The following is a 13,198-nucleotide window of genomic DNA, read 5'->3' on the forward strand; positions in this document are numbered from 1 at the left end:
ATGGTCCACTAGGTAAAGCCATAGAGCCAAACTCTGGTACCAAACGATCCACACTCGCGTATGGCTGGATACACTCCTATGAGTCATAACCCGAAAGTGTTCGTGGAGGAGATCTAGCCTGTGTCACAAGTACACCACCCGAAAATGGATATTTAGAGGTTTGAAAGGCTATGTCTAAGTGTGCATAACCCCCTAGTGTGGTGTGGTGGCAAATGTGGTACACTTAATGAAAATGGAAAGAAAGATGCAATGGAAGATGAGGGAGGGATGGGTGGGAGCCCAAAGGGATTAGCGATAGATGTTCTTGTGGGAAACATGGTTGATTCATTTTATCCATTAAATGTATTAGATTGAAAATTGAATGAAGATACACCTGCTCTAGATTGACGATGAGAAATAAAATTATTTGAAGGAAAAGAAAGAGACAGAATACTTATAAGTTTTTTTTTCACCTTCTTACCTAGTTTTGAGTTCATAAAGAAACACATATCTTCCTCATTACTCAGAAACCAAAGGTTATTTTGAAGAGTCCCTTTCTTGATGAACATCCCCCAATCCAATAGAAAATACAAAATCAGTTGGCATAGAATCTGACATGATAGGGTTCATACCTAGTATTGGAGAAATAGAGTTTCCGAAGGTCTTGCAAGATCATTAGTTTTATGCATCGAATCTAAAGGAGATAACTTTAGGCTTACCTTCAACCTCCTAGAGATCCCTATGCATAAGGATGAGAGTATACTCAATGGTGGAAATCTGATATGGTTTGTGGACTCCATGGTAGTCCAATGGTTCTCCGCCCGTGACAGATTGGGCAATAGCAAACTAGGAGGCCCACTCCTAATCGTTTTTGTCCATGTTCGACCATGGAGACTGGAGCAGTGGTATGAATGCATTCGAAGTCATCTGACTCTTATATTGTTCTTGCTTCTATGGATGAGCTTTCCAATCAAAGGCCAAGGTTTCTCAGAGAGTATCTAGCTTTGATACCATGTGAAGAAATGCTCTAAACACAAAAAACACAAAGCCAATCGTACGGCAAAGCACAAACAGATAAACACAGAACACAATTAGGATTAGGGTAACTCATAGACAATAAACACAATGAATAATGTAGTGAATGACTACTAAGTATACATTCCTCATGTATCAAATACACTATACAGTGAATATTAAACCTCGAACTCTCGTATCTCTGGGATCAAGGCAAAGGTTACGAATTGAGAGTGTGTCATACTCTAAATGGATCCCAAAACGCAACAAGGCAGCCTTCGTGTATCAAGCCACAACAAACACAGCCAAAGAGGCTAGATCTGATGCAGACAAGCAATGAGGGTGATAAAGACCAAAAACGCAAGTACTTGAGGAGAGAGAAAAACTAGGGAACATCTGGAAGCAATAGACAGCTATGTAGAAAGTGAAGATGACAACTGGAGGAGAGAGAAACTCAGCAAATGCAGACTATGGATGATGGCGACAGTGTCTAACTAATGGCGACAAGTCCAACTGATGACATCAATAGCAAACGTAAGCATCAGAAAGTAGGCGACAACTCCAAGGTACCAAGCGATAATGTTGGACTGAGGTGACAACTCTGGGCTACAGGCAACAGCTAATAGGTAGGGTCAAAGACTAGAATCAGGTACCAAATGGTGTCCTCCACGAACAGGGTGTGGGCAGCAAAGATATGACTCTTGAAACTTGCAAAAACGAGATTGAGGGAGAGTGGTGGGCTGCATGCCTATTTATAGAAAGTTTGGAGCACCGAAATTACAGTTTTGCATGTGGGACACAGTAACTCTCTGGGATCGCATTTCTTTTCAAAATGTTGGAAAATTCCAAAACATGCTCCCAATCCAAGTCCTGGGGTGAGACAAGGTTGCCCACTAGCCCCCTTCTTATTTCTATTTGTAGCACATGCCATGAGCTCTTTCTTGAAAAACAAATCCACAGGTATGAGGGGCATCAAGTTGCCCATCCTTAAGCTCATGGAGCACCTTGATGTGGAGTTTGCAGATGATGTATGAGTTACTTGAATGGGAATGAGAGCAACTTTAGGGCCTTTATAGCGGCCATGGAGATATTTTGCAGAACATCTAGTGCCTTTACTTAATTGGTACACATCCTATGGATTTTGGAGAATATGTGCCACTAGGCAACCAAAATGGCAACCACATGAGGACCTTACTTGGGTTTCCCACATCAGTGAGGTGAAGCTCCTCATCAAGAACTTTATTTGGCTAGGAGGAGATGGGAGCCCAGCTAGGCAAAAAGGTCAAACCAATGCATGAGGCAAATCAAGATATGATGGTTCTCATTGAACCTTTCATCGGGTTTGAATTTAGCTCCTTCACTCACTTGTGAAGTCTAAACTTGTCAATAAGCTAAAGAGGATGTAGCCTGTGAACCAACCACTCTTCTACTCAATAATGATAGATGAAAGAAGCTCAAATGGCTTAAGGGTTCTTGCTTGATATTGGATCACATGAAAGGGCATCTAGACAAGTCATAGGCCTTGGGCTGACTTGAGAAGAGAATCTCAAAATCATGTTATCTGTCACGTGTTCCTATATTTTGGAAGTGTTACTGAATTGATGCACATGCATTGAGTCGTATGAAAAGAAACATATGAAGTAGATAAGAACTATGCTCACAAGGATATAGGTGCAGTTGTTTGCATGCATTGACAGAAATCTACAATTTAGGGGTTGTCAAGTCAAGTATTTGCTTGAGGCACCATCAGCATCTTGTGAGACATTGGAAATTATGATCTTTGCTCTGAAACATTGGGTATCCATATCAAGTTCCTGCATGTAGAGGTCGACACTAATATATCTTTCAAGGTTACAATCCTTAGCAGCTCTAAAGGGGATTCAATGCGACTTGTTGTAAAAAAGGCATAATTCTCATCTCTTTCATGTGTTTCTGTTAAACTATGACTTGTGCATATGCATTACAGGACAAGTTGTATCATTAGCTTCCCTTATCCAGTGTAGCCATGTGGACTTCATTCTTGGCACAAAAAAGGCATGTGGACTTCATAGTTTTTTGCCACACCTTAATTTGTTCATTATAAAGAAAAAGATAAGCCCCGTGGACTGGCTCATGGGATACCTGACACTCCGGGCCATCTGTTTCAATGCACTCATAATCTGATGTAGTCTCTTTCAGATGGAGATATGTCACCCAAGGTTTGAAAGCACCATATGTGGCAGCATGCTGTATACGAGAACAGTTGGGATTTCAGCACAGAGAAAAAAGTTGGAATAAGCCAGGAACACATCTAACTGAGGGTTTGATAATCATTCCAAGAATGAATCTAGAAGTCTATAATAGAAGAAAGGGTTTTGGATTCTCCATATTTCTGAAACAGCTAATCATGAAGGTATTGCTCTGCAGTTAGCTTCAATCTATTGGTTATTAAATTATTCATATCAGATAGCTGAGGGATACTAGGCGATATTAGGACTTCTACAGTGAACTTATAGCATCGGCACATTTGTGGGTCAAGCAGATTGTTAACATTTCTAGATTCAAAATTGAGGAATCTATTTAAAGGGTGGCAAATTGCAGCAAAAACCAGAAACATGATTTTATGTAGCCACCTACAGGAGAGAGCAAAGACTAAAAGCAACAACATGACTAAGTCAGATTGAGGAAAAAACAAGTGAGTTTAATACTGTGCTGCCTATTCCATTGCAATAAGCTCTTTAAAACAAAGTAGAAAGAATCATATCAAAACATTGCATTTACAAGACAGAAGTGCACATAACCAAGAAGAACAATCAGTTCCAACTATTCCTGTCAGAATGAACTTTCTGAGCAATACATCTATGAAACTATGAATGTGGCCATGTTAGCTTATTTCTGAGCAGAGAATGAGTTCTTCTTGGCACAAACACTATTTTTTAATAACTCAATAATTAGCTCTAATAAGAAAAGCAGAAACCACATGACTTCTACTGCTGCTATTTCTGAAGAGCAGTATGAGAATGTACTAATTACCTCCAACCAAAAAAAGAAACCGCGCAGGATTTCCAACCTCTCCTCCTGCTTACTTGTTAAATTCAGCAAGTGTGCCAAATCTGCAAAACAGCAACATATTTTTTTCAAAAGGCATCCATGCAATACATTGTGCATGTTCTAGTCAGCTTGTCTAAATACGCAAATGAAGGCAAAGAGAATGCTGCGCTGAGCCCTACAGCAAATCAGCACCACTCTTTTATTTCAGTACAATACTATTCAAGCACAGCGGGTGCATCAACACCTGTAGGTTCTGACACAAGTATTACAGTGTTTGTAAATTTCAATATGAGGAGAAGATCTTATATCAATGGTTCTAGTTTGTGAAAAACTAACAGGTTGGGGTAAGTGATAATGCTTGCAGCAAGCACAAACAGGGGAAATGCATGGCCTGGATGTTTGCTGCTATAAGTGAACAACTCATTGGCTTGCATGTTAGAATTGGATACCTTCAAAATTGCATGCCTGCTCCAATGATTAAACTAGATATGGAAAGTGTTCATCTGACCTACCATGCACAGAGAAAATTACTGTGCATATATGCAAGGGCATCTACTTTGACAAAAGTTGAGGCAATATATGTGCCTAATGCATTTTGCAAGAGCTCGGATCATTTGAGAGAATATCCATAAATGATGATACCTACCATCACAGAGCAAAAGTAGCCTTGTAGGGCATTCAGGTAAACCAGCAGAAGAAGATTCGATTGTTAGTTTTTCCACAGGGTGCATGCTTGCATGAAGGCAATAATGACCCTTTAATGTGGCAATTCCTTTGAAGAAATTAAATGTCTTCCTTTCCCAACTAATCAAGCTTTGAATTTGGATCCTTTATTTTACATGAAAGTCACTAGAAGTTTTGCTGCCCAATTTCATTCAACGTTGTGTGTTGAACTCTTTGTTTGAGCACATGTTTTTCAACCACTATTCCCAAGACATCGCGGTATTTCGTGTCAGCATTGCCATGTAAGAACTGCTTCCTACATGCTCAGTGAAAAAACTTTGAACTTTCTTTAGTGTTGTTCATGTACTTACAAAGCTCACAGTTCTGCATGCTGTCACAACCAGCTAGTTTAGCAATAGTGGTAGTTAACATATTAAGCTCAACCTTACGCTGTATCTGGACATTTTGCTGAAACATATATACAGGACTGTAAATTCATTCAGAACTACATCTAAAACAAGCTGAAATGTGTCAATTTTGCTTTGACATTAAGCACATGATGATAGTACGAATGGGTCCCCTAAACTACAATGTAAATCAAATTGTCTTACCTGGATGATGATCAAGATAAGAACAGCCTTGATACTTTGTAGGATAGGTCAATGTACTATGCCGTGTCTCACGTGATCGGTAGATATTTTTACAATGAGTAATTTGTTTCCACAAAGTGTCTAGTTCCAATTGATCAAAAGGCTTTTGTAGTTTCCTCATTAGCTTCTCCTTAAAGTCTTCCTGAGATTGAAGAAACTTTGGAACTGAAGTATATTCCCCAGCCCTAGTGATTTTTTGGTTGATACTTACTTCCTCTGGCGTTTTCACATCATTTTTCCTTTCTTCTGTCTTTTCATTTTGTGTCCCTATCTCAGACCCAACACAGCCCTCCTCGAACTGTGAATCATCACTGATGTAAATAAGCTCATTTTCTGTCATCTTTCCAGGCTTTAACTTCACAGGGGAGTTTTCTGATTTGGCCAGTGGGCTTTCTGCAGGAAAGTCACTAACTTCCTTTCTTGTATGGGCTGAACTATTCATTTGAGTTTGGATAGTTCTACACCATCCTTTGTTTATCTTTCTCTTTGCAATGCACTCTGGAGTCTCTCCAGTCTTTAAATGCACCAAAAAGTCATGCACATTATTAAAGCCTTGGGCTTTCAAGGCTGAGAAAATTATCTTAGGTGGTTGCCGGTCGAGGGTCCTCAAACAAGGACCACAATTGCAACTGTAAACCAAAAACAGCAATCCTTGAGTGCATGAACACTGCTATTGACATGATCTGATATGAGTTATGCTGTAAATAAGAACCACAACACATAAGCATCTTAAGTGCACATGAGTTATTGCTATAATGATGAGCAAACGTTCAATGCTTGATTGGACATGAACCATGCTGAAAAACAGTGACATTTAAAAATTATGCTCACAAAAATAAACAAGGCACTTGATGAGGCCGACCAGTTCACACAGCCAGGACCGCAACCTCCACGGCATTTGGGACATACCCACGAATCCACTTGCTTTTCTATGTTTATATCCTCGCCATGTCGAGTTCGGAGGCATTGGCCGCAAAATGCAATGACACACCTGATACAAAGGACATGGGGCTCGACTCTCTTTTGCCTGCAGAAATGACAAGTTATTCCAAGCTCGGAGCAGTAAAGCTGACGACCCCGGTAACGTCTACCCGCATCACGTCTGCGCTTCTTCCTGGGGGAGCGGGGTAGAAGGTCATCACCACTACTAGAGCTGCTGCCAAGATTGGAATCTCTCGCAGCAGCCATGGGAGCTGCTATCTGGACTGTGTCAGCTGAATTGAGGAGGACTGTGTCGGCTGAATTGATGAACTGAATGGATATGAAAAGAAGCAGCTATTGATAATGGAGATGTAATCGGCCTTACCACCAGCAGGAGGCTCTCTCTAAACTGCATGCAAACTTAGAATGAACCTTTATTGTAATCGTGCTGTAAAAAGTCACAACGCATTTATAGTATATACATTTTGGTTATTTACTTATTTATTTATCTATTGATTCTCGTAATTGTTGTTTCGTCTATTATTACCTCCATTGCATAATAAAAAGTCACAACGTGTTAACTCTCTCTCGAGTTCTAATTTCTCATCTCTCTTGTTTCTTTTAACTAGCCTTCGTGCGCACAGAACGCAAGGCCGCTTCACGGCAAGCAAGGTTTTTTTTTTAGGGTTGCTAAGCCCTTCTATAAGCATTTTGACCTTCAAGAGAAAGCAAAAATTTTTACGGCCTTGTCACAGAAGGCCAAGATAAATAATTTGCCCTTCTTCACGAAAGGCAGATTTTTTCTAACCTTGCTTTAGAAGGGCAGTTTTTTATTTAAAAATTTAATTAATTAATATGAGTATTATCTTGTCTTATGTATCTATTCTAACCATGGGTTGCAAGTCCAATACTCTTGAGGGGACAAAATCATATAACCTACCTACATACTCTGGAGAGGTTGACAAGTATAAGTAGCTACAATAAGGCAAACCAATATGCTATTTTCACATGGAAATAGGATGATTTCCACCATCATAATTTATCAAGCTAGGATGTTTTGGTCAAGGTTCATCAACATTGGTTACAAGAATGAAAAATCTCAATATCACAAAGTTTATGCAATGCCTTGAGTGACAAATTTGTAGGACCATACTATAACTTTGGGATGCAATAACTGCATAGATCATTCATGAATTGCATCTTGCATCTTTGATGTGTTGATTCTTTGATTAAATTTGCCTATTTCAATACCTAGTGTTTCATAATATTCGTCTTATATGACCCACGATATACCCATCGAACACTTGGAACTACTACGAATGTTGTGTCAATGGAGAACTAGAACTATTAGAGCACTTGCAAAAGAGTATGAAGCTCGTATGAAGTTGATTAAACTCTTGGTGCTAGTTGACTTTCCTTTTTTGGTTGGGGGATAGGTTGGGATGGTTATTTCATTTATAAAGTTTGTAGTACATTGATAGATGTCTCAAGGCAACACATCTTATGTTTCCAAAAACATTAGCTAAACAGTATAACTACTTTTGAGGAAGATGTCCAAGATTAAAAAACACTCTTGCCAATGCTTAACAATCTCATAGGTGCTTCATTGATTATGTTTTTTTGTTGTACAGTCTTTGCTAACTAAATATTAGCTTACTAATCTAGCTCTCCAATGCCTTTTGTTATATGCTCTATCAACCTCTATGGCACATGCCATGAACTAGCTCCACACACGTACTAGCATTCACACATATCTTAATTCTCTCGATGCTCTTACTAAGAAGAGCATGAGTCAGTCTCTGGATATCCATGTTGAAATTGCACAAGATGCCAGACTATGCATCTTGAGAGTGCCCATTTATGGATGTCTAATGTTGTCTACTTTGCACATGAATCGACATTGTTGTCCAAATGGTGATGCATCAAGAGCCTAAGGGTTACTTGAAAATCTCCTAGCGAGTATCTTATCACTTGAACTGTAAAAAAGCTTCTTAGCATGAGTCACAATTGTTGTGACTCATGCTCTAACTAACATATCCAATAACACATCTGAAATCACTTGATCCTTCATACGATCAACTTCTATCACGAAACCCTAGAATGCTAAGAATACTAAAGGCTCAAATGCCTGAATGTATGATTCAACACAAGAAACATGTTCCATCACATGCTCTCATTACAACTATACATACAAGTTTCGGCTTTCATGAATCAATAGCAAAGTCCTAGCTAGGCCATCAAGTAAGAAGATATCTTGATACTTGCATAGCTCAAATCCATTCTTGAATTGCATTAGAGCTTGCATATCCAACTGCTTGATAACAGTATGCATGCATGGAATGTCGCCTCTTAGGATTAACTATGCCAACAAGACACAAGATTGGGGTCTTGACTTTGACATTCTAATTAGCACCACACAAAGTATTATGGTCTTTCATTCTCATTTTTTGTCAATATAGTAAATCACATTATAATCCACACGTCAAGAAATACTTGTTCGAGATACGTGCAAATGCAATAGTGATAATGGTGCTACATAGGCTTGCCCATGCCATGATGTAAACATAGTTGATGGTCACAATGCCATTGCATATGCTTGTCCAAGCCATCATCATCGTGAGCTTGAGACTATGACAAAAGTAAATGACACTAACTGTGAAATGCATCCTAAATTGTACTAATCCAATGCAAGTTATGAAATTTGATCTCTCTCTCTCTCTCTCTCTCTCTCTCTCTCTCTCTCTCTCTCTCTCTCTCTCTCTCTCTCTCTCTCTCTCTCTCTCTCTCTCTCTCTCTCTCTCTCTCTCTCTCTCTCTCTCTCTCTCTCTCTCTCTCTCTCTCTCTCTCTCTCTCTCTTAGATATGCATACTTTCCAAATAGGCTTTGAAAAGGTATTTACTGATGTATTCCAAAAATTCATTATCAACCAATTCATTTTAGAGCCTTTATTAGATACTTTTTATGCTGCTAGAAATACTAACCTTTAGAACAAATTCGAAATGCTATTTGCTAACATATGTGTGACACACTACAAGATACAGGCCTCATATCAACATTCAAAGCGACGAAAATGTTCATAAAAAAATTTGCCCCTGTTGTCACAAAAAATTGCTATTAGCGACGCCATAGAATCGTCGCTATATAGGCATCGCTATTTGCATTGCAAATGCGACGTTGATAACGATACAAATAGCGATGCCTATAGCGACGATTTGTGACGCTAGCTGTGACGCATGTAGTAAATTTGTGATGCTAATAGCGACGGTTACACATGAAAAAAAATGTGTAAAGGCAAAGTGTACTTGAATCCATAAGACTGATACATAAAATAAATAGAAGATCATGTAATGAAAGCGACGATAGAATAATGGCAAGATACAAAGGATGATAATAACATAGTGCATAGGGATGTACGGTCCACGAATCCAAGGGCGAGCTATAGATCCACGCCATCCGAAAGCTTGTCCCATTGCAAAGGAGCATTGAACGGACTCTGCAAAAGAAGAAACAATTACACATTAGTCCACCATACAATAATGCATTTTAATTAAAATCAATAATTATGAACAAGAAATATGAGTGACTTATTGGGCTGCCGCATCCGTACAATCAGTCGATCAATGCAGTGAGACAATATCTCTTTGCATATTGAGTCTCTAGGCCGGTGGGATCATGGTTTGTAATGGAGTACTGCAAAGAAAACAAAATACAACTATTAAAAACACAATTGTTAGTATAAGGAATATTGCAAAAAAATAAGCAAGCAAAACAAAAGAAAAACTTACAAAGTCCTCCAGATAAGTCCTATGGCCGCCACTCCCAAGATAATGGACCACTCCTACCTCTAGTTGTGCCCTTGCTACCTCGCGCTGTTGTTTCCAACATCCTGGAGAATCTGTAGCCTCCTCCCTGAGTTGGCGCCAATCATCTGTATCTAGCCACTCAGGCTTTGGGGCCCCACTTTTAAGTGCCTTGCATGCGTCCGATCATCTGTGTGACATATACGCACGTATACACTCCATCGTCCAACCTATGGAAAATCTATCTACTGTGGCGGGTACCGTAAACTTCTCATGCAAGAATGCTACTATGTAGTCCTTGCTCCCCTTTGGTATGTTCTTTCAATGATCCAAGACGTTGTGTCGAAAAACTTATTGGCACAACTCTTATACGAGCCATCACCCTTCTCCCTTGATCATTCATGATGATGGCTCCTACCCTATCATCTACAAGGTATCCATACCCCTCTGGGGTATGCCTAAGATGTGTATTTTCCCACCTACGACCACGTTCATGGGCATATCCAGGAGACCCCTGTACATTTGATGTACCTACGGGAGTAGTATCTCTCAAAGCAGCACCCATAGGGGTGCCACTTGCGGATGACTGAGCAAAAGCTGGAGTGGCTAGAGTAGACGTCCCCACATGTGTGACAAATCCCATAGGTGATGCAACTCCAGTAGAACGACAAGATGGAAACACTACGTCGGTACCTCCAAAACAACCACTTAAGCCATGCTCTCTCGAACCTGCACGAGAGTGAGGAGTAGCGCCTATATCTCGAGCCGACCGTGGGCTCACTATATCCACGTCTCCGCAGCATCCCCCAGAACCACTCCCTCCATCCGGCCCAAGTCTTGTAGCGTCGACCTCGTCTATTAGAAAGCGAAGCATCAGAGTGCACCAAAGTAGATCTAACAGAATAGCCTAATGGTGTCCGAGACAGCTCCTGGTCCGCCATATATCTAAATTGAGCCATCTAATCTGAAAACATACATGTGAAGACCTCCTGTAGCTCCTCGTCACTTATCCCTCAACTCATCGTGCGGATCCAAATATCCACAAAGGTCACCTGCACAAACAAAAATTGATGTTAGTATAATCAATATAAATCAAGCAAAGCACGGTAATATAAATCTTTTAAAAATGATCTTACTTAAAACGCATATCTTATGTACCCTTCTAAGCGATTCATCAACGAATTGAGTAGGTGCACCTTTCTTTGTGCTCTTCGTTTTATGTTCTCTCCCCTTTCTCTTTCATATTTTCTTTGTCTTTCATGTTTATTCTCTCTTTCTCATTCTCTCTTCCTCTTCCTTTCTTATTCTCACTCTTTTATTTTATATATATATATATATATATATATATCTCTCTCTCTCTCTCTCTTTGTTACCCCTCTCTTTGTTTCTCTCCACCCCCTTATGCGTGGATATATAGTATGTAAAGTCTAATATGCTATGCATGGGGGCGAGGGACTAGCTACCCTACGTTAGAGTGTTTCCCATCTCGTGGTATTGCACTGGACCTTGCCACCTTTTTTCCTTTGTGTGTGACTCAATATGCAGAGCGTAGGAGGAGCTCCAAGTATGAAGTACCCTATGGTTCCATGTCAATCTCCTGACACAACTCCGCATACACTGGAAGGTCGATAGACAAGTCACCACAAAAGAATGAGTCCACCTCATTCTCAAAGAATTCTTGGAATCTTGTATTTTCATCATTGGTACCCGATTCAGGCTCCTCTACCTGCTCCAAACTTTCATCATATAATCTTGCACTTCGGGGAGCTGAAAGTACAACATACCACCATCAAGATTGTCGGGGGTTTGAATAGAAATTTACATGTTCAAAATCACGTACAAGAGAGACTTAATTTTTGTGACATGTACCATGTCATAATAAAATTTTAAAAAATATGAGTTCATGCACCTGTTCACAATGGGCTGACAATACAAACGTGTCACACAAATCCATCCATATTTTTTCGGAATCTATTTTGAGAAATCTAGATGAACCTCGTCGAACTATTGCCCTAGCTCCGTCAAGTACCACTTTGAACCACTGCACATCGAATAGGATCATGGAGAAGCTACGGTAATCCACCATGATAATACTTTGTAAGTTCCCAAAATATTCCATCTCATCTATAATGGTGTTTGAATCCGTTGCTCATCGTCAGCTCTCTTGCTTGAACTTTGCCATGATACCTCAATGTGTTGTGGAGTGCATTTTGTTGATATGCTCCACACGGAAATGCCATCCACGCGACCATGCCACACTATATATTTTGTATTGTACATTGAAACAATTAATTAGCTGTTGCATATAAAATCTAGATACGACAAACCCTAAACACGTCGTCACCTTTGGACTACATCCCCTTGAGAATTCCCACTCCTTAGTTGAGACCTCCATCCCTTCGTGAGATGCTACGATCAAAGCTCCATGCAACCATCGTGTTGATATAAACCGCAGCATCTCCTCCATGCCCTCAGGATATCGAATCGGTCGATGGCACGTACTACATCAAAATTCAAATCGCGCTTCTTCTCGATCTTTCCTGGCTTGCTCATACCTAGTGAGCCATGTCTCCATGGAGAAATGGTGCAACATACAAAAACGATTCACTTTATCCTCCATTACAGCATTCATCCTTTTTTCTAACCCATTTCCAACCACCACATCTCCAATCAATCTATTACCGTCCTTCAACGACCATAGCATACTATTGTCTGAATCCATTGTTGATAGCCATTGTGAAATATGCACTAATGCCTTAGACACCAACCAACCTTAAGCCATGCTGCCTTTTGGCTGAGCTCGTTGTCGCATAAAGCCTTTCAGGGTTTTCATGAAGCACTCCAAGAAGAACATCCATCACGTATGGATAGGTCCCGTAATCTCCACTTCCTCTATAAGATGCACCAGGAGGTGGGTTTGTATTGTGAGCATGTTGGTGGGTAAGTACTTCTCAAAGAGACAGATATTCTCCACTGCTCCCTACTTGTGAATTCAATAGAGGATGTCTTTATCTCCTTCTGTGAGATCCATTGCACTAAATTTGACAACTTGTAAATCGCCCCGCATATTTCTGGAGTAAGGCATCCTGTGATCGTGATCGGTACTACAAACTGCCACAAATGAAGAAGACTCCAAATAGC

General features: G+C 40.1%; 1 protein-coding gene across 5 annotated transcripts in view; it reads right to left on the reverse strand.

The window, feature by feature from the left end:
* LOC148030551 (uncharacterized) overlaps window positions 1-6,665 on the reverse strand; it is a 38,857-nt gene extending 32,192 nt beyond the window's left edge. For 2 of the 5 annotated variants that reach the window (XM_087687272.1, XM_087687271.1), the window contains exons 1-4: window positions 6,199-6,665; window positions 5,298-5,965; window positions 4,006-4,085; window positions 3,115-3,219 (exon numbers count right to left, since the gene is read on the reverse strand). In XM_087687272.1, the coding sequence (XP_087543398.1) occupies window positions 3,115-3,219; window positions 4,006-4,085; window positions 5,298-5,965; window positions 6,199-6,524 (1,179 nt within the window). In that variant the 5' untranslated portion in view covers window positions 6,525-6,665. Of the gene's footprint in view, window positions 1-3,114; window positions 3,220-4,005; window positions 4,086-5,297; window positions 5,966-6,167 lie in introns of all 5 variants that reach the window. The other 3 variants (XM_087687275.1, XM_087687274.1, XM_087687273.1) reach the window with 3 other exon arrangements.
* Between the last annotated feature and the right edge of the window lie 6,533 nt (window positions 6,666-13,198).

The sequence above is a fragment of the Lygodium microphyllum genome, chromosome 10, assembly GCF_053477565.2.
Source record: "Lygodium microphyllum isolate KBCC chromosome 10, Lygodium_microphyllum_v1.1.10, whole genome shotgun sequence".
Classification (NCBI taxonomy): domain Eukaryota; kingdom Viridiplantae; phylum Streptophyta; class Polypodiopsida; order Schizaeales; family Lygodiaceae; genus Lygodium; species Lygodium microphyllum.